Here is a 22747-nt window from a genome sequence, read left to right on the forward strand (position 1 = left end):
TTATCATTTTGGAAAATACCACAACAGCTTTCACAGTGTCCTTCCAAAACTGCATGCTGTAATGGGTAGTGGTACTACATGGTGCCGCTTGCATTTCTGTCGGGTAAAAAAGTGAGACACAGCAATGGATAACCACCGCGGGTATTTATCTTACGCTGAATGGGTCATAGAATGCTTTGAGATAATTTCTGAAAAGCAATTTATCAACAGACTGCAGTCGAAATTGCTATTTGGGTCTCCAGTGCTCGCTCACTTAAAGAAAAACCATTATGACAAATAAACCTGAGAATAATACCAGTTTAGTACACTGGCAAAAAAGAATAACCATTTATTAAAGTAGATACAGAACACTTGTTTGCTCAGATTTTAATATTGCTTTACATATTGTGTTTGTGAAACAGTTCCTATTATGTTTATAACCCCAAATTTCAACTGACTACAGATTTATTTTTCACTTGTCAAACACATAGCTGATAATCTTGAGAGGAAAATACATCAAAGGCATATATACAATTATAGAAGTTATTATACATGTCTCATGGAAGATACATTTATTTATTACTTTTTACATATTCTAGGAGACATTCAAATGAAGATAAATAGATTCAAACTGGTTGATAAACTTCTTGTGGTTGAGGTCCTTCAGTTTATGTTTTGTGATAAGAAAATCCAAAATTACTAATGTTGAATTTCTCATCGTACATTCATCTAAAAACACAGTAAAAAAAAAACTTGTAAAGATTGTAGATTGGTTAATTTAGGTGTTTTATAGTGGCTTATTATCTAATTAACTGACTGCTGGGGATATCTGCTGGAGAAGGAAAAAAAAATCTGGAGAAAATTCTCCCAGTTATTTATATCTGATAAAGAAATAAAATGAAAACACAAAGAACAAAGAGCTGCAAAGCCACATGATGCTGTTTCTGGCCTAGTCCATTAGGTCCTGATAAACATTTTAAGTGTTTTCTTTTTCAAAAAGGTAAAAATCTGAAAAGAAAGACACATTGTATATGTTTTTTCCCAAAATAGAGATTTTACAAAAATATATACATATAATATATAGAAGCTGAAATTATGCAAAACCAATAAACAAAACATCATAGAAGAGTAAGTAGGTGCAGCATAGAGATTATAAAATGTCCCCACAGCAGTTTGGGGGCTTCCCCCTCCCTTTACCTGTTTCATGATTTTATAATCACACCTAAGTATCATCAAGCCTGAAATAAAGGCACTACTGACATCAGGTAGTGCAAAGAGCTCAGATATTTCTTTAAGTATAAAATACTTTAAATGAATAGATGAATATGCAAAGTGGCACATTTTTTCAACTCATTCCAGTGTCAAAGTTTAACCAAAACATCTAAATATACAAACGCAGCCTGGAAATATTTTAGTGCAAATATGAAAAGTAACAGCATAATTTAAAGTTACTTAAATAAGGTATTGTGAGGGTAGGAGTCGTTCTCTGAGGTCTCCCTAGGGACAATTAATGTAATGGCATCTGGTGCAATGTCTTGTTAATACTTTTTAAGAATCAAGGAGACAAAATCAGAGGTGAAAACTCACCTATTTATTATTCTAACTGATAAACTTATAAGGGGAGACTAAGATCAAAATATTTTCTTAGATTTGTTGATGAGAGGTCAAAAATAACATGAGCTCCCCTGAAGTCTGCACACACAGTGCTGGTGGTCAGTTGCCTAAACGCTAGCGCATCTGAGAGAAAGCCCAGTTCTGGGTGTGAGGCTTCATCAGAAAGTCTCGTCGTCATTGCAGTTGGTTGCCCAGTGCCCGAACATCTCACAGATTTCACAGTAGGGGCGTTCCTCGCTCCGACTGCCGTGGTGTGTGGAATGGGGGGGGTCCTCAGACATCTGTGCCTGGGTAGGACAATCCTCTGTGTCGTGGAGATCAAAGCAGTCACATATGTCACAGAAGAGGCGAGGTTTCTTCTTGGACTGTTTCTCCTGGTCATCACTACAAATGTTAACATGCATAATCAGAAACTCATCTCCATCAGAAGAAATTCAAGAGACAGTATCACTTGCAATGAACAAAAAATAAGCAAGAATTATGGCCAAGTCTGGGAGCCTCAAGTGTTTAAGTACTACGGTCCACGTTTTAAATTTTCACATCAAACCATTTTCACTCTCCTGCCAGATTTGTGGAAGTCAATTTATGGCCAAATGACCACAAAGCAATTTTCTCCAATCCACTGGAGAACCTTTTTTTTTTTTTTTTTTAATTTTACTGATGACATATAGTTGATTTACAACGTTTTGTTAATTTCTGCTGAATAGCAGTGACTCAGTTATACATATATATATTCTTTTTAAAAAATTTTTATTGGAGTATAGTTGATTTACAATGTTGTGTTACCTTCTGCTGTACGCAAAGTGAATCAGCCATACATATACATAATTCCACTCTTTTTTAGATTCTTTTTCCATATAGGTCACCACAGAGTATTGAGTAGAGTTCCCTGTGCTATACTGTAGGTCCTTATTAGTTATCTATTTTATATATAGTAGTGTGTATATGTTAATCCCAATCTCCCAATTTATCCCTCCCCCACCCTTTACCCCCTGGTAACTGTAAGTTTGTTTTCTACATCTGTAATTCTATTTCTGTTTGTACCATTTTTTTAGATTCCACCTAGAAGCGATATCATGTGATATTGGTCCTCTGCCTGGAGAGCCTAACTTTAAAACACACATTTATTTAGATGGAACTAAGGTTCCGCTCAGTATCACTGGACGTGAAATACCTGTCGTAACTGTTCATGTCGTCACCGTTCCCATTCAGGGCTGCTTCCGACATCATCTCCACCTTCATCTTGAGATCCTGATTCTTCCTCTGAAGGTCCACTATTACTGAATTCAGGAAATCAATCTGATTTTTTATGAAAAAACAAAAGCAGATGTGTAAAATGTCTGAAATGTGTTCGCTGGAGCATCCAGAAGTCTGTAAGTACACTCTCAGGCTGTGGCTGCAGAGCATACGCTGGAGTCGCAGGGGCCCACGGCAGCCGTGACCCAACCGTGTTTTAGATTATGTCCACACACACACACACACACACAAACACACACACACACACACAGTACAGAAAGCATAACCTGTTACTTGTTACACTAAACTACAACTAAGCCAGGACTTTTATGTTCTGTAGATTTCAAAAAGCTCATGGAAATTCTCCTCCAACTAAGATTTAACATTCACTTATTAGTCACGGTGGGATGGTAAATGGGTCTTCAGAGAAAAAGGAAGGCGTTTTAAAGAGAAGGCTTAAGCTCTCTTTCGCCTGAGGACGTGTGGCCACACACCGAAGGGGCAGCATTCAGGACGCCTGGGCCCAGAAGTGGGCCGGTGGGTAGCGAGGTGACTGCCCACCAGGAGGAAACGCTCTTGTCCTAACCTTGCAAAGCGAGGGCAGTTTAATTTAAAATCAGTAAGTTTCGGGACTTCCCCAACGGCCCAGGGGTTAAGACTCTGCGCTTCCAATGCCAGGGACAAGGGTTCGATCCCCAGCCGGGGAACTAGATCCCATATGCCACATGGCACAGCCAAGAAAAGAAAAAAATCAGTAAGTTTCTTCCCTCTTCTACAAATACAAAGGTCTCATTTCTCTAAATGTCCACTGGGAAAAAAATCCCATTTTACAGTATTAAAAAATACATCTCGGTGTGTGTATAGACTCATACATACACATTGACTTTTTAAAGAAATATCTGGCCTTTTTCTCCCGCTGGGGCAGTTATGAAACAAAGCTAGAAATCACTAGTTTTGTGATTCTCTGCAGACTCTCCCTTCTGCCATTGCAGGCAAGACCCACTGAATCTCATCTCACTTCTCAAACTGTACCTTCTAAAGACTTTATCCTGTTAGCAGATACATATCAGAAAGGGGGGAAAAGCCACAACGTGGATGTAAGTACAGTGGGAAACCACACACACACACGTGCTCACAAATTAGGAAACATAAAACAAACCATTTGCTGATTGGAAGAAAAGTGTTGGCAGTGGCAGATGAAACAAACCGAAGCGGAAAGGAAGGGGAAAGAGAAAACATTGTGAATTAAGTTTGTGCCCATCAGACATACAAACTAAGCAGAGACAGTGCTATTCAGGGTAAATTAGGCTGTGCTTTGAATCCTTACATGCCTTTCAAAGGAGACGTCATAACTAAAACAAATCACTAATGCACTGAGTTTCTCTTTTATTTAAAAGTGAAAGAAGGCTTTTGTACCTTTGAATTTTGAATGGGATAAGTATGTCCAAAACATATAATAAAAATTGAAAATAGATGTTTGTTGCTTGTGGGCTATACATTTCCCAAAACAGAATAGTTTGCCTCCATATAATACCATTTTTAAAACTAAGCCTATTTTGATAATTTTGGCTTTAGGAAACAGTTTTCAAGAAACCCTGTCTTTTTAAGGTAAAGATGAGGAAGGAACCTTTTATGGAGCAATTCTACTTCTAGAAACTTATCCTAAAGAAATATTAGTATATCTGTAAAATGATAGGTGTTCAAGACAGTTCATTATAGCATTGTTTATAGTACACCTAAAAGATCAGAAAACATCCCAAATGTCATGTCAACCAATAAGGCCTGATTAAATTATGGTACACCCACATAATGGAATACTATACAGCTATAAAAAGCTAGTGCAGATCAGCTTATGTAATATGCCCCCATATGTGTAAAAAAAAGGGGGGGGAAAGACTATTAATGTTGGCTTGTAAGTACAATTTTAAAAATCTCTGAAAAAATAAAAAAGACATTAATAACCCTGATTACCTGTTTGGGGGGCTGGGAACAGAGCAGGAGAGAGATGGTGTTTGGAGGGACATTTCTTTCTTTCTTTCTTTTTTTTTTTTTTTTTTTACTGTACGTATTTTTAACGTTGTTTAATGTTTAGAACATATGAATACATTACCTATTCAAAAGATTAAATGATTTTTTAAAAATAGCAAGTAAGCAAAGCAAAAGGAAGGAATATTACCTGACTCTCCTGGGCTCTTTCATCCTCTTCTGCCTGAGTATCAGTATTACCTTATATTAAAAAAAAAAAAAAAAAAGTGGAGGGGGGATTTATTTTTTTTAATTGCAATCTTATTTCCTTGTTACTGCATTGAAAGGGCCAGTGTTAGAAACGCATTCTCATGTGGAATGCCCACATGCGCCTCTCTGAGAACCCGTCTGAAGTTCCTCTCTCCTCTCTGGACCCCTCGGACACGGTCGTCCTCTCTCAGGCCGGCCCACTGCGGGGAGGAATGCCGGCCACGGCCACGGCCACGGCCACGGCCGTCATTTCCTCCTCCCCGGCAGGGCACCTGCCGAAGCCGCGGCTGCTGCTGGGGCGGCAGCTCTCCCGCACGGTCTTATATAAACTCCCGCGGATGCTCAGGGCCACGGGAAGGTCCGGAAGTGGGGACAGGCAGGCGCGGCCCTCTGCGTGGGGCCTCATCCGACCAGAGGCGGGCGAGCCCGGCACAGAGCGGCCCTGTCGGCCGGCGCGGCGCAGGAGCCGCCGACAAAGGGCGCGCCCGCCGCGGGCCCCGCGTCCGGGGAAGCAGCGGTGTCGGGTGGAAGCACGTGGCCATTTTACCTGACGAGCTGCTGAGCTGCCTCTTGTTTTCTTTGAGTTGAAGCTCCAAGTTCTTTACCTTGAGCTCAAGCTTCGCCTTGTCGGACTCTAGAGACTGAACGACTGCGCGCAGGGACTTGGCGGAGGCGTTCTCTCCCCTGAGCGCTGTGACCTGAAACACACGGCTTGGCTTAGCTTCCGGTCGCAAGGCAGAGACGGGTGCCGCCAGGGTCCCCGAGGTGGTACTCTACCTCATTCCTCAGCTTTTCCAGCTCCGCATCCTTTTCTGTGAGTAAGGCACTAGTAATACTGATGGATTTCTGCAAGCAAGCTTTTTCTTCATCTGCGTCTTTTATGAGCTTGGATTCTCTAAAAGACCAAAGAGTTAAAAATTCCAGAAATCAACCGAGAGAGCGGTCAGCGTACAACTGTCCTAGAACAAACGCGCAATTAACTTTAGCTAATATACAGGGAGAAAGTATCACGGGGAAGTTTTACAGGGGGTTAAGGCTATTATGCTTGCAGAATGTTACTTGAAATTTTACTTACTGTGAGGGAAGAAAAAGTTTACCTATGCAGAGACATGCCAGAATCTGCATATCATTGTATCCGTTTGAATTTAAAGAAACAAGTTAATAACTTTGGAAGACGCAGAATTAAAAAACATGACGACTGTTGCACCCCCAAAGAATTACTTTAAAAATCTAAACCCCCCAGATGAATTCTGTTACTTCTCGAATAAATCATTACCAAGCAATAACAACAATTAAAATACACACATGCAAAGCGATTGTACAGATGTCATGCAGAGCAGTTTTATGCTGGAAGTATCGATTGGTTCTCACTAATTTCAGTAACTTTCAGCAAGTTCCAAGAGTGTGTTTTGGAGATCTTCTGGGCCAAAACAGTAGCAGAGATTATTACCACTAATCAAACGGAAGGATTATTACTTTTCGTCCATAGACTCTGAAGAGGACAGACATTAAGTTGCTCATAGAAATCAAAGGTAATGACATAAAGGCTAGAACCGAAATGTGAAGATGGATTTCCAGGTGTGGAATGGAAGCCAAGGGGCATCTGGAGGGAAGAGGTCAGCACACGGGATGTATGTTCTCAGGCCGACCCAGCATTTGGTTATCAGCACAGGGACGGGACCGGGCTTTCCAGGAGAGGAGAACATTTATCTTGGAGTCGGGAGTGGGAAAAGAAAGGGAAAGATGAATGGAAGACAAGGGAAGAGGGCAAGACACAATAGAGACAACCCCAGAGGGCAGGCTACTATGTGTTTATAAATGTGTGAGTGTATTTAAATTTTTGTGGTGAAAATTCAAACGTGCCAAGGTCACGAAAGCCAAGGAAAGACTGAGGAGCTGTCACAGATGGGTCAACTAAATGCACTGTGGTCTCCTAGATTGGATCCTGGGAGAGGAAAAAAGACATGAAAGGAAAAACTGGGGAAATCTGAACAATGTCTATAGAGTCTGACTAAGAGTACTGGACCAATGTTACTCTCTCAGTTTGGATCAAAGGATCAGGGGATGTAAGATGTGCCCGTGAGGGGAAGCTGGGTGAAGGGAATGTGGGACCTCCAGGTACGACCTTTGCAGCTCTTCTGGAAACCTCAGATTTTGAAATAAGAAGTTTTTAAAAAATGACATGCAGTGTGAAACAAGAGGAAAAAAGACCTTGTATCACAAAAATATTTGGGGAAAACACAACTGGAGAAAAATTTCCTGGCCAGCCCTCAGGCCATACAACCTACTCATTTGTATCCATGTAGATAATCATCAGTGAGAGTTCATGGCTTAAACCACAACAAACCAAATTACTCCAGGTTCTACCAGAAGTAGCTGGGTGAATGCAGAGCACGGAGTGGTTCAGTTTGTATTCGAACCAACTGGAGGGATTGGAAACTGAGGCCCAGGTTAGAAATGGCAGAATGTATGTCTGGTTAGTGAGACCCAAGATATCCGGCACACGAATTACAGAATTCTCATGGTTTATGGTAAATTGAAATTCTAGTCTACACAAAGATGAAAAATATAAGTATTGTATTTATCTCATTGTGTGGCTTACACTTACACCCCAGAATAAGTAGTAAGAAAAGAATCTGAGACTTACAGAAAATGTCTTGAATTCAACACCCAAGCATTATATGAACAGTTGGTGCTGTTAAATTGCTAACTGCATAACACCTCGCTAGGAAATAGGATCCTGTTTAAGTAAAAACAACAACAAAACAAACAAACAAACAAAACCCCAAAGATTTAAGTGAAAGGAATGTACACAGGCATTTTTTCCACCTGGGAAGTAACTATCTGATTTTATCCAAAGATTCAATAACTCTTGGGCTCTTTAAGTTTCTGTTAAACTTATTTGGTAGTTCACTCTATTATAAAAACTGTTTCAAGAGATTCACTTGCAAATCCAACTCAAATTTGAAAGATACGATTTTAAGTGTTTTTACTGAGAAATACCAGGATTTGGGGGTTGACGGATTTAGATTCTTCTGTAATCAGGACTCTAGTTGGTCAAGCTCTCACAGGTTCTTTGTGTTAGGGAGGGATGAGCCCGGCATCAGCCGGCAGAAGGAAAAAGGAGCAGGTATCTTTGCTTATCGCCACATACGTCCACCCTCTAAGTGAGGCTGCTTTCCAAGAAGATGGCAAGCAGATGTTTCTCATACAAAAGTTGTCAAAAGATGCGTGGTTAAAAAAGGGATCTGACTTGTGATTTCGACACCAAGTGAAGGGACAAATAGACCTTGGCAGCTCATCTTGGTGACAGATCTTCAATGTTAGCATCTTAGGTGATTTCTAAGCCCAAATCCCACCATGCAAACAACCAAGAGGGGCTAAATTAAACCATTTACGCCAGCATTACTGACACCTGAGTCACACATATCGCATTTGACAGTAAGGCCTGTGTTACTTTAAAGCCACGCTGGCCCCAGTGACCTGGCGTTACTAAAAGTAATCAAGAAGGGAAGATAAACACAACATGAAAGAAGGGTTTAGGGGCCAGAAACCTTTCCCTCAAGGGAGCATATTACCCAGATTCTTTCCTTACTACTTACAGAAGAAAGAAATTCCAGTAGTGAAGCAAATACCTTAAAGTGTTACTGGGCAAGCTTTAAAAATGCAAGATAACAAGAACCAAATATTAGGAACATGAAGAGAACTGCAAACGCAGTAAGGAGAACTCAATTTGCACTGAAGTTCTGTGCTGTATACAGATATAAAAAAGATATGTGTGCGTGTGTGTGTATGTATATACTGCTGAGAATATTTTACAAAACAAAAGCAAGACACAGAGGGACAAAGGCAGCCAAAAAATATATACAACAGTTTTGTTTACTAAAAATATATGAAATTTATTTATTATAACGTGGATAGACTTTCTTTAGTCTTACCATTAAAGACACACAGATATAGCAAAGGAAGCAAGAGTAGGAAAGGGAAAAGAGAGGGGTGAAATGAGCATTGATCGGTAGCGCAAGCTTGGAGACAGTCAGACACTTAGCAACCCGCAGTGAGCCGGAGTGGCAGTGACCTCATCAGAGCTGGTGGACGGGGACCGTCGGCCAGTTTTCCTTCCTGACAGGGATCTTGCCTTGACACCCACAGAATTAATCCTGACTCTACAAGTCCACAGCTAAGATGATGGCTCTGGAGTTCCTTCTCGGACATCAAAACGTCTGGAGAAGGGAGGGGAGCCAAACAGGTTCCCAAATCTGCTGTAGGCTCTCTGGCCAGAGGGACACACTTCTCTACTTCGATCAATTAGAGCGCTCAAGGTTGGCTCTGCTTTATCTACTAGACGTGCTGGAACCTGTTCTGAAAGAGGTTCACCTAACTTGGAGACCACTTTCCCAAAGAAATGATTACATTTTTAAACTAAGAGAAAAACTTATGCTATGTGTTGCTTGCGATTCGATGCTAGATAGCAAAAAAACAGAGCAAGTACAAAAGGGTGATACGAATTTCTTAACGATACGTAGTCTCACCCTACATCAGGAGTAAGTACTGCACTTCAACATAATGAACAACAGAGTTTGAATGAAGCAGTCATATACTATGTTGACTGTGTATGTTCAGTTCTCAACTCTAAACTGTTGGCTAAGATCTTGGTTCTTGCATGAACCACTACGTTTCAAATATCTTCAGCATTTAAGTACTTTCCAGATTCTTAAATTAAGAAAGTATCCAATTATTTTTAGTACTGTAGGCTACAGATACTTAACTATTACACACATAGACCTACATATGAATTCTTTACCAAACTGACTTTTCAGAAGGCATTTAAGGCCCCCCAAATATTAGCTAAAATATATTTGCATTCAGATTTCTCAAAGAGACGTAACTTTCCATGAGGATTAATTAACAACTTGATTAAAAAACAGTTCTAAATATAAGAAACTAAGTTTTAACATTTTTCACTCCCAGAAAAATTATCATCTTTATCCGCGTTTATTGATTAAAAGAGTAATTATCCAGGACCTAAAATGGGAGCAGGGTGAAATAAGAAGAGAGGAATGGACAAGTACCCAAATTTGTTCTGTCTTTTTAAGCCGTGAAAAAAGTCACACGTCTAATCACATTTTGAGAGGCACGTAATTTAGTCAAAGTCACATGAAAAGGACTAACAAAGCAACAGCATCTTTATTTTTAAAAAAGATTAAAAAGTAAAAATTAACAAATGTACAATGAGAAAAGACCCCTTGTAAAAATCTGAAGTCCTGGTCTTGTGCCTGCATCTGAGTTCTTGGCCAAGTTGCCTAACTTTGGGGGTTTGAGTTTCATCATTTTCAAATGCAAGCCCCACCATGTATTTCAGGGGTTTGTTTTGAGATATGAGAAATTTGTGAATTACAAGGGCTACATAAATGCAAAGGGATTACATCAGTACTCACACCAGCCTGTTTTTATTCATTCCCTTGTCAGAATGCCTCCGGAATAAGTGCCATCAATTTTTTCGCATACCCCTGACACCTGCATACGTGGGCTTCTTTTTAAAGAAACAAAGCCTTGTTCGTGGAAAATGAAATACCCCAAGGCCCCCACGGGTGGAGCTGTGCTTGTACCTGGGCCCCAGGTGAAGGCACGGCGGGCCAGTCAGCACAGCTCACAGGCGCCGGGCGAGCAGCCGGCTGTGGCAGTCGTGAAACACACATGCATATTCTGATGTGAGGCTCTAAAGAGGAATGGGTCTAAGGACGTCCTGAAAAAGGAAAGGAGGAAGGCACCCCTGAACTGAGGCCTAATTGCCCTTCGAATGTAGCTTATGGAACCCAAATATCTTTGTGGGCTAAATCAAGCCCTCAACTCTGAAGCAACCGCCATACTGGCAGGAGGGACGATGTCAGCATAAACGCATGCGTCAGTGGTCAGTAAAGGGAGACTTCCTCTGCTCTGACAAAAGTAAGAATAAAATGCTCTGCAAGACCAGGAAGGAATTCTTTTTTTTTTTTCTATTTTATTTTCTTATTATTTTTTAATTGAGGTATAGAAGAATTCTTGATTATACTATTCCTAAAGGTTTGTTTTTCTTTTTGTAATGAATAAGACAAAAACGCCCGTCACTGTTGTGATGTACTGTACAGCAAACCACCGTACGGGCTGTGGTTCTCAGCAACAGTATACGCTATGCCTACTTGGCATGCAGAGTAAAGCAGAGAATTTCTCTAGACACAAACTGCACATTTCAAAAAAGCAGGCAGAGACCATCAGAAAGCATAAGCATCAGGCTTCTACACGATTACTCCTGGGGGCCCGTTTACCCCTCCTCAAAAGTACTGGAAGCTTCCATGTGAACAGCATTCGATCATCATCAAAGAATAACAAATAACAAAGCTCTTTTTAAGAAAGTAAGTAGAAACATGCAAAATGTTTCCCATTATTACTGAAAAAATGCAATTTTTATATAACTGAATTTATTTGCAGATTACTCTAGGTAAAATTATAGTACTTTGGTTACTGAAAGTAGGAGGTAAGCAGTATGAGACAATCTAATTTAGAACGCTTCTGGACAAATGCAACTGAACATGGCTTAAAAATCGAACTATTCTCTCAGTAATTCATACTGAAACTCTCACAAATTTGTCAATTATGAGTACCAAACTATCACGATGCAATTTTCTGAATATAAGAATGTCATATGTTTTCTATAAGTCACTGTACAAGCATGTTCTAATATTTTCCTTATTAAACACACACACATACACACAAAACAATATATACAAAAAAGAAAGCCTACCTCTTTTTCATTTCTAACAACTGATTATTGAGCACAGATCTCTCTTCTTCCAGCTGGGAAAAAAAAAACACACACACAAAGTTCAGTTCATAACAGACAAGCCAGTTTCTCATCCCCCCAGGTCCCATTCCCATGCTCCAGGACCGCTAAGGCAACGGGCTTTCCTCAGAGGCAGTGAAAAAGGACGAAGTGTACATCAGGGACCTGAGAGTTAATTAACACCATGTACATGCCATATCTTAGACATTCAATAAATGTTTCCTTCATTTGTTAGATGAATGAGTGAAAGCTTCACTATTAACATTCTGGTTCCTTTACTGAAACAAAAGAAGTCAAAGGTCACTAACTTGTGTAGGGCTAGGAACAGGTAATTTATTCCACACAGGCCTTATCGTATGCCTACTATATCCAGGCATTTCTTTCTCACCTATAAAATAAAGTTACAGAAGAATTTCCAGTGGCCCTTTAGTTCTAAAATTCTGTTATTCTATTAAGGATAAAAAACAAAAGATTCAGCTAGTCAATCTTGTGAGAAAAGATTCACCTCTACCCCCAATCTGCACCACACAGAGTTTAGCCAAATACAGTACCAATTTTAACTCACACTGTTAATAAAACAAAGAGGTGACAAAAGCTCTTACATGGTTTTTTTGAATCAAAGGATAACACCAAAGACTATGTAATGGTTTCCAACGATTTGGGAGTGGCCCAGAATTTAAGCCATTAATTCACGATAAGTAGTTGTGGTCTTATTTCTGATTATGTATCATTTATGTACATGCTTTGCTATAAAGGTCTTTTATACTTTAAAAGTTCTTAAATATAAACATGTATGTTTTGAACATAAGTTTATCAAGAAATCTACAGAGGTTAACATACAGTTTTTTTCCACTGTAGACCATCTCCGTTCCTAGTCCATTAAGATAAATGCTTTTGCTGCATGAGTAATTCACAGATATATTTAGAAATTTGTAAAGAGTAAAAGGAAGGAAAAACAGTGGGAGGCAAACTTTAAAGGAATGAAACAAGAGGGAGAACATCTGCAGAGTGGGATGTGGAGATGAGAGGGGCTCTCATTTTTTCCTTTGTACCCTTTTATATGGTTTATATTTATTTTTTAAACAAGGAAGCTGTGCAACTTTTATAGTTAAAAAAATTTAAAGGGGCTTCCCTGGTGGCGCAGTGGTTGAGGGTCCGTCTGCCGATGCAGGGAACGCGGGTTCGTGCCCAGGTCCGGGAAGATCCCATGTGCCGCGGAGCGGCTGGGCCCGTGAGCCACGGCCGCTGAGCCTGCGCGTCCGGAGCCTGTGCTCCGCAACGGGAGAGGCCACAGCGGTGAGAGGCCCGCATACCGCAAAAAAAAAAAAAAAAAAAAAAAAAATTTAAAAAGAAAAAATCAATAAACAAACATGACTGGGAAATGACTACAATGAAGATATAAAAGGATAAATGACATGGCAGATAATTCACAACAGAGAAAATACAAATAATTAATAAACACTTGGAAAATCATTCAACACTGCAAAGAACAAGTATGCAGAGATTCTCCCCATTTCCTGGAGGCTGAATTTCTTGTGCCTGAATTTCCACAGAACAGAAGTTTAGGATACTTATTGTACTGATTCTTCATAGGAAATAATGTTTTTTTCTTCTTCTGGTCCAGGATCCAATCCAGGATAACAAGCTTCATTTAGTAGTCAAATTTCTTTAGCCTGTCTAGTTCCTCATTCTTTCCTTGTCCTTTGTGACCTTGACTTTTTTTTGGCTGCACAGCTTGTGGGATCTTAGTTCCCCGACCAGGGATTAAACACGGGCCTTCAGCAATGAGAGCTCCTAACCACTGGACCGCCAGGGAATTCCCTGACCTTGACATTTTTTTTGATCTTGACATTTTTGAAGAGCACAGAGGCGAGTAGAATGTCCGTCAATTTGGATTCACCTGATATTCCCACATGAGTAGAGTCAGACGGTGCACTTTTTGGCAGAAACACCACAGAAGTGATCCCATGTCCTTCTCAGTATGTGATACTAAGAGGCACACAATGTCGATTTTCGGTGAGGGTAACTTCGATCACTTGGCTAAAGAAGCATCTTCCATGTTTCTCCACTGTAAAAATACTACTATTTTGTGGAGAGATACTTTGAAACTATGTAAACATTGTGTTCCTTAACAAAATTTCACCCACTGGTTTTAGCACCAATTGATGACTCTTGCCAAAATAATTACCATGATGGATACCAAATAGTGATTTTCTAATTCCATCATTTCACGTACTTATCAGTTGGCATTTTACATAGGAAGAGCTTTCTATTTTTTTTTAGAAAGGCATTCCTATCTATCTATCTGTCTGTCTATCTATTTATCCATCTATCTATCTATCTATTTATGGCTGTGTCGGGTCTTCGTTGCTGTGCGCGGGCTTTTCTCTAGTTGCGGCGAGCAGGGGCTACTCTCCGTTGTGGTGCCGTGGGCTTCTCATTACGGTGGCTTCTCTTGTTGCGGAGCATGGGCTCTAGGTGCTCGGGCTTCAGAAGTTGTGGCTCACGGGCTCTAGAGCGCAGGCTCAGTAGTTGTGGTGCATGGGCTAAGCTGCTCCACAGCATGTGGGACGTTCCCGGACCAGGGATTGAACCGCGTTCCCTGCACTGGCAGGCGGATTCTTAACCACTGTGCCACCAGGGAAGTCCCAGGAAGGGCTTTCATTTTTCCCTCATTTACTTATTTATATTTGTTTCCATGGCATATTTATATATCATGGTTTCTTATTTTATTCAATAGGCTATAATCCATTACTATCATTATTTCTTTTGATGCTCAAATTATCTCAGATTTGGCCAGTGGAACCCCCTCCAACATGGTTCTGATAGTTTTCTGACTAATCCCCAGTTCTTTAAGCACTTCCTTGCTTTTTGGTACACAAGATATTCCAGGCTCATCTTGTAGTCTTTCTGTCTCAGCCCTGGAACCAGCCATTTCTCTAAGAACCTTTTAGTGGGGAAGAGTATTTAGAAACCAAAATCTAGGTAGTTAGGTGTGCTCATTGATATTGGAGTGTTATTACTTCTAAGCCCTGTCAGTGGACTTGACCAAGATTTGTAACTTCTACTCTTCAAAAGACAGTTATGAAAGTGTAATGAGAATACAGACTGAGAGAAAACACTTGGCAAAACTCAATCTGATAAAGGACTTGTATCCAGAACATATTAAGAGCTCTTACAACCCAATAATACACAGACTACAAACCAAATCTTAAAATGGGCAAAAGATCTGAACAGACACTTAACCAAAGAAGGAACTCAAAATCATTAGCCATCAAGGAAATGCAAATTAAAACTACACCTGAGGGCTTCCCTGGTGGCGCAGTGGTTGAGAGTCCGCCTGCTGATGCAGGGGACACAGGTTTGTGCCCCGGTCCGGGAAGATTCCACATGCCGCGGAGAAGCTGGGCCTGTGAGCCATGGCCACTGAGCCTGCGCGTCCTGAGCCTGTGCTCCGCAACGGGAGAGACCGTAACAGTGAGACGCCCGCGTACCGCAAAAAAAAAAAAAAAACACACACTACACCTGAGATACTTGCATTATCACTTCTAGCTTCATTTCATTGTGGTCAGAGAACATACTTTGCAGAATATGATGAGACTTGTTTTATGGCCTAGCATATGGTCTACCCTGGAGAATGTTCCACGTGCACTTGAGGAGAATGTGTCTTCTGCTATTGTTGAATGGAGTGATCTAAAGATGACTGTTAGGCTTAGCTGATGTTCAAGTCTTCTACTTCCTTGTGGATCTCTGTCTAGTTGTTCTATCCATTACTCAAACAGAATACTGAAATCTCCAACTATTATTGCTGAATTATCTATTTCATCCTTTAATTCTGTCAGTTTTTGCTTTCTGTATTTTTAGGGCTGCCATTAGTTGCATATATATTTGTAACTGTTGTATTTTCTTGAGGGATTGATCTCTACCATTATAAAATTTCTTCCTCTGTTTCTAGTAACAATTTTTGTCTTCAAGGTCTACTTTGTCTGATAATTAGTATAGACACTCCAGCTTGCTTTTGGTTACTATTTGTATGATATATCTTGTTACATCCTTTTACTTTCAATCCACTGTGTCTTTGAATCTAAATTATGTCTCTTATAGGCAGCATATAGTTCGATGATGCTTTTTAAAAATTAATTCTGCCGATGTCTGCCTTTAAATCAGTGTTTAGTTCACTTACGTTTAATGTTATTATGAGTAAGGTTACATACTTTTTTTTTCCATTAATACAGTTTATTTTTTTAAAGAAGTTTCAGGTTCACAGCAAAATCGAACAACAGGTACAGAGATTTCCCATAACTCTGTGTCCCCACACATGTACAACCTTCTCAACTATCAACATCCCACAGGACAGCGGTGCGTTTGTTACAATCAGTGACATATCATTACCACCCACATTTCCATAGTTTACAGTAGGTTCACTCTTGGTGTTGCATAGCCTACAAGTTTTGACAAATGGATAAAGACATGTATCCAGCATTGTAGTATTGTACAGAATCGCTTCACTGCCCGAAAAACCCTTGCTGCTCTGCCTATTCATCACTCCCTCCCCCTTGTGCCCCTCACAACCACTATATTTTTGTCCCCACAGTTTTGTCTTTTCCAGAATGCCACATCTTTGGAACCATACAGTATGTTGCTTTTACAAATTGGCTTCTTTCAATTTGTAATATGCGTTTAAAGTTCCTCCATCTATTTTCATGGCTTGATAGGTCATTTCATTTTGGTGCTGAGTAATATTCCATCATCTGGATGTACTTCAGTTTATTTATACATTCACCTATTGAAGGACATCTTGGTTGCTTCCAAGTTTTTGGCAATTGTGATTAAATCTGCTGTAAACATCCATGCACAGGATATTGTGTGGACATAAATTTTCAATTCATTTGGGTAAATACCAAGGAGCCCAATTACTGGATCATATGGTTAGAGTATGTTTAGTGTTGTAAGAAACTGCTGAGCTGTCTTCCAAAGCAGCTGTACCATTTTGCATTCCCAGCAGGGAATGAGAATTTCTGTTGTTCCACATCTTCATCAGCATTTGGTGTTAGCAGAGATTTGGATTCTGGCCATTCTAATAGGTGTGTAGTATTATCTCACTGTTAATTTATAATTCCCTAATGACATATGATACTGAGCACCTTTTCATACGCTTACTTGCCATCTACATGTCTTATTTGGTGAAGTGTCTGTTAAGGTCTTTTGTCCATTTTTTAATTGTGCTATTCATTTTCTTATTTTTTTTTTTTTTTTTTGCGGTACGCGGGCCTCTCACTGTTGTGGCCTCTCCCGTTGCGGAGCACAGGCTCCGGACGCGCAGGCTCAGCGGCCATGGCTCACGGGCCCAGCCGCTCCGCGGCATGTGGGATCTTCCCGGACTGGGGCACGAACCTGCGTCCCCTGCATCGGCAGGCACACTCTCAACCACTGCGCCACCAGGGAAGCCCCATTTTCTTATTCTTAAGTCTTACAAGTTCTTTGTATATTTTGGCTAACCGTCCTTCATTACACGTCTTTCGTAAAAATTTTCTCCCAGTCAGCAGCTTGTCTTCTCATTCTTTTCACATTGTTTTTCACAGAGCAGAAGTTTTTAATTTTAAGAAAGTTCAGTTTATCAATTCTTTCTTTCACGGATCATGTCTTTGGGGTTGTATCTAAAAAGTCGCCTCCATACTCAAGGCCATCTAGGTTTTCCCCTGTTATTTTCTAAGAGTTTTAGAGTTATTCACTTAACATTTAGGTCTATGATCCATCTTGACTTAATTTTTATGAAGGGCATAACATCTGCGTCTAGATTCACTTTTTGGGTGCGGGTACCCGCTTGCTCCAGCACCATTTGCTGAAAAGATGGTCTCTGCTCCACTGTATTGCCCCTCCTCCTTTGTCAAAGATCAACTGTCTACATTTATGTGGGTCTATTTCTGAGCGCTTGACTCTGTTCCACTGATCCGCTTGTCTACTCTTTTGCTGTACTTGGTTATCGCAGCTTTATACTAAGTCTGGAGGTTGGGTAGTGTCAATCCTTCAACTTCGCTCTTCTTTAATACTGAGTTATGTGGGGTCTTTTCGCCTCTCCATACAAACTTTAGAATCAGTTTGTCGACATCCATAAAATAACTTGCTGGGATTGGGATTGGGATTGTGTTAAATCTACAGATCATGTTGGTAAGAACCAACATCTTGACAATATTGAGTCTTTCTATCTGTGAACATGGAATATCTCTCCATTTATTTAGCTCTTTGATTTTGTTCATTAAAGTTTTGTAGTTTTCCTCAGATGGACCTGGTACATACTTTGTGAGATTTTTACCAAAGTATTTCATTTTAGGGGCTGCTTACATAAATGGTATTATGTTTTCAATTTCAAATTCCACTTGTTCATTGCTTTGACATAAGAAAGTGACTGACTCTTGTACACTGAACCTTGTATCCTGCAGCCTTGCTATAATCACTTACTAGTTCCAGGAGTTTGTCATTCTTTTGGATTTTCTACGTCACATGATCTGTGAACAAAGAGTTTTACTTTTTCCTCCCCAATATGTATACCTTTTATTTCCTTTTCTTACTGCATTGGCAACGACTAGCAGTACAATGTTGAAAAGCAGTGCTGAGAGGGGACATCCTTGCTTTCTTTCTTAGCTTAGAAAGCTTTGAGTTTCTCACCATTAAGTACGATGTTGGCAGTAGTTTTTGTAGGTATTATTTATGAGGTTGATGAAGTTCCCCTCTATTCCTAGTTGGCCGAGAGATTTTATCACAATGGGTGTTAGCTTTTTCAAATGCTTCTTCTGCATCTACTGATATGATCTTGTGGCTTCTCTTCCTTAGTCTGTTGATGTGAAGATTACATTATTTGATTTTCAAGTGCTGAACCCAGCCTTGCATCTCTGGGATAAATCCTACTTGGTTGTGGAATTATATACTGTGTTCCAGAAGTGGAGGAGACAGCGGTGAACAAAACAGAAAACTGCTGCCCCTCCCTCCGTCAAGTGGCCTGACTGAGACTACAAAAGCAGGAGGATGTGTAATGGTTCCGAACTTCAGCACATTCTTCACTTCACACAAGCTGGTATTTTACTTCACACAAGCTAGTAATTTGTTTTAAATCTATCATTCCTCTTTTTAAACATTGGTGGTTTAATTTGCTAATATTTTGTTGTTACTTTTTTTTTTTTTTTTTTTTTTTACAGTACGCAGGCCTCTCACTGTCGTGGCCTCTCCCGTTGCGGAGCACAGGCTCTGGACGCGCAGGCTCAGCGGCCATGGCTCACGGGCCCAGCCGCTCCGCGGCACGTGGGATCTTCCTGGACCACAGCACAAACACGTGTCCCCTGCATCGGCAGGTGGACTCTCAACCACTGCGCCGCCAGGGAAGCCCCGTTACATACTATTTTGGTTCCATTTATGTTACCTACTAGAAAAGGCAAAACTATAGCACCATAAAAGAGAGAAATGGTTTTCAGGGATTGGGAAGTGATTGATTATAAAAGGAGTATGAGAGAAATTTTGGGGGTGAAGGAAATCTTGATTTCGGGGTAAATTATATGACTATATATATATATATGTCAAAACTCATCAAACCATATACCTATGAAGGGTGAATTTTATGTAAATTATACCTTTTTTTAATACCTTTTTCTTTTTTCTTTTTTTATTTTTTATTTTTTAATTTTTTAAATTATTATTTTTGTGGTACGCGGGCCTCTCACTGTTGTGGCCTCTCCCGTTGCGGAGCACAGGCTCCGGACGTGCAGGCTCAGTGGCCATGGCTCATGGGCCCAGCCGCTCCGTGGCATGTGGGATCTTCCTGGACCGGGGCACGAACCTGTGTCCCCTGCATCGGCAGGTGGATTCTCAACCACTGCGCCACCAGGAAAGCCCCCTTTTTCTTTTTTATAAATTTATTTATTATTTGTTTTGGCAGCGTTGGGTCTTCGCTGCTGTACGCAGGCTTTCTCTAGTTGTGGCGACCAGGGGCTACTCTTTGCTGTGGTGTGCGGGCTTCTCATTGTGGTGGCCTCTCTTGTTGCAGAGCACAGGCTCTAGGTGTGCGGGCTTCAGTAGTTGTGGCACGCAGGCCCAGTAGTTGTGGCTCGCAAGCTCTAGAGTGCAGGCTCAGTAGTTGTGGCACACAGGCTTAGTTGCTCCACGGCATGTGGGATCTTCCCGGACCAGGGCTCGAACCCATGTCCCCTGCATGGGCAGGTGGATTCTTAACCACTGCGCCACCAGGGAAGCCCGTAAATTATACCTTAATAAATATAACTTCGGGGGGGAGGGGGGAAGGAGAGTTTGAGTAGTGTATACAATGTTGCTTTTGTAAAAGACAAACTATGTATATGCTGTTACACACATGAAGAACAGTATGGAAAGGTACACCCAACCATTTATACTGTTGCCTACATGAAACAACAATGGGAGGAGTAATAACTTTGAAATGGTATGTATTTGTATTGTTTCATGTTACAAACATGTATGATTATTTTTAATTTTAAAATAAATTACAATTTAAAAGGAATAGGGAGTTCCCTGGTGGTCCAGTGGTTAGGACTCGGCGCTGTCACTGCTGTGGGCCCCAGGTTCAGTCTCTTGTTGGGAACGAAGATCCCGCAAACCGCACAGCATGGCCAAAAAGAAAAGGGGGGGGGGGATAAATAATTTTATTTTTTAGAGGTACAAAGATATTTACAGATAAAATGACAGTATTCTAGGAGTTGCTTGAAATTAATCTATGATGGGGTGGAGGGTGAGTGAGAGTAGAATTGAAGCAAGCGTGACCGGGACTTCCCTGGCGGTCCAGTGGTTAAGACTCGGCGCTTCCACAGCAGGGGGTGCGGGTTCCATCCCTGGTCTGGGAACTAAGATCCCACAGGCTGCGCAGCCAAAAAAAAAAAAAAAGAAACAAGAGTGACCAAGAGTTGAGTGCCTTTGTAGTGGGGTACATGGGAATTCACTGTTCTGCTGTTCTGCTTCTGTGCGTGTTTGAAACTTTTGGTAATAAAAGGCTGAATAGGGCTTCCCTGGTGGCGCAGCGGTTGAGAGTCCGCCGGCCGACGCAGGGGACGCGGGTTCGTGCCCCGGTCCGGGAGGATCCCACGTGCCGCGGAGCGGCTGGGCCCGTGAGCCGTGGCCGCTGAGCCTGCGCGTCCGGAGCCTGTGCCCCGCAACGGGAGAGGCCACAGCAGTGAGAGGCCCGCGTACCGCAAAAAAAATAAATAAAAATAAAAGGCTGAATAAAAGGGAGGGTTATTTTATAGAAAAATATTAAGAACATAACATTACAGTCAAGATAGTACACAAGTGACCATGATTTGGGGAACACCGGACCAGAAAATCTCAAAGAGCTGATCTATCCACTAAACTGTTTCGTAATACAATAACCATGGTGGGTAATTTGTTTTCAGTCTCTCACTTAACAAAAGTACTAGCTTGCGTGAGGTGAAGGCTGTGCTGAAGTTCGGAACCATTACACAGTGAGACCACTCGCCGGAGGGAGGGGCAGCAGTTTTCTGTTTTGCTCACCGCTGTCTCCTCCATTCCTGGAGCACGGGCAGGCACACAGTAGGCACTCGGTAACTACGTGTCGTGCAAACGACGGGGTCAGAGAGCCGGTAAGCGGGTGCTCCCCTCGGGCATGGGTTGGCAGTGACACCGAGGAACCAGGGTTCTCACAGGAGGAACTCTCCGCTCAGCCAGTCTGAGCGATCTGGCGCCCAGCTGCTGCTTTTCTCACCGACTTCCCCAGGGAAGTGGCTCATGTGTGGGCGACTTCAGCCTCTTCTCTGAGCAAGTGTTCTGAGGTTCAAAATAGCGGTGCTACCTTGACAGCACAAGACACATCCCCATCCCGTGTCTGCGGATTTCTAGTCTCGCCTCCCACACAGACTCCTGCTCTTGGAAGTGGCGAAGGTAATGGGGAGAAAGGAAGAGGAGGATTTAGTCAATTCCGTGGACAAGCCCTTTCACGGAAGAAACAATGAACATTAGCTGTCTCGCCTCGCACACACAGACACACTTCTCCATGTACACAGAGCAAGAAAGACAGAGAGGGGAGAAAAAAGCAAATTTAATTTGACTTGAATTTAGCAGGAGAAAGAAAAATCAAAGTAAATAAAAGAAAATGGCTGAGGGCAGAAAAGTGTTCTTTACCACAAAAGATATATTCCTTTCTAAGAACTCCCACTAGGTTTATACATTCATTTTGTAAAATTTTTAAGTAGAATATATTTTTTAAAAAACATAGATGTTAATATCATTTTCTTAGGTATAAGTTAATTTTAATTATAAATAATACCAAACATCACCCTGATATAAAAGATGAGGAGGTTTGCATACTTTCACGTTCTTTCAACTGTCACCTCAAATTTTGTTAGTCATACTCTCTCTGTATATTTTTCTTTTTTTCTCCTTTGTCTTTGCTTTTTTTCTTTTTGTCTTGAAAATGCTTTAAGCTTACCTTCACTAAATGATCAAAACTGACATCACCAATAATAGGATAAAGCAACATCCCCTGCTTCCGGGCAGGAAATGCTAATCACTTATAATAGAGTCTTCCTGCTAAAAATGAATAAATACCATCACGAGGGAACACCTGACAAACCCCAAATGAAGGATTTTATGCAACATAACTGGCCTGTTTTCAAAAAAGTCAAGTCATAAAAGACAAGGGCAGAAGAACCATTCCAGATAAAGACAACTAAAGAGAACTGAGTCAGTGAATGGAACGCATGATCCTGGTCTAGATCCTGAACTGTGGGGGGGGGGGGAAATCCACAAAAACTACTGCTATAAAGGACATCACCGACAACTGCCTAACCAGGAATAGGGACCATACATTGGCTAATAGTGTTCAAACTTCCT

The 22747-nt window shown here is 41.1% G+C and overlaps 1 protein-coding gene across 34 annotated transcripts in view; it reads right to left on the reverse strand.

The window, feature by feature from the left end:
- Nucleotides 1-298: 298 nt before the first annotated feature.
- Nucleotides 299-22747, reverse strand: part of CLIP1 (CAP-Gly domain containing linker protein 1) — a 125925-nt gene continuing 103476 nt past the window's right edge. For 32 of the 34 annotated variants that reach the window (XM_059040627.2, XM_059040626.2, XM_067014539.1 and 29 more), the window contains 6 exons: nucleotides 11846-11898; nucleotides 5842-5959; nucleotides 5612-5762; nucleotides 5006-5055; nucleotides 2768-2892; nucleotides 299-1977 (listed from right to left, as the gene is read on the reverse strand). In XM_059040627.2, coding sequence (XP_058896610.1) covers nucleotides 1752-1977; nucleotides 2768-2892; nucleotides 5006-5055; nucleotides 5612-5762; nucleotides 5842-5959; nucleotides 11846-11898 — 723 coding nt within the window. In that variant the 3' untranslated portion in view covers nucleotides 299-1751. Of the gene's footprint in view, nucleotides 1978-2767; nucleotides 2893-5005; nucleotides 5056-5611; nucleotides 5763-5841; nucleotides 5960-11845; nucleotides 11899-18614; nucleotides 18717-20686; nucleotides 20761-22747 lie in introns of those variants that run through there. The other 2 variants (XM_067014557.1, XM_067014558.1) reach the window with 2 other exon arrangements.

This window comes from Kogia breviceps, chromosome 15 (genome assembly GCF_026419965.1).
Source record: "Kogia breviceps isolate mKogBre1 chromosome 15, mKogBre1 haplotype 1, whole genome shotgun sequence".
NCBI lineage: Eukaryota > Metazoa > Chordata > Mammalia > Artiodactyla > Physeteridae > Kogia > Kogia breviceps.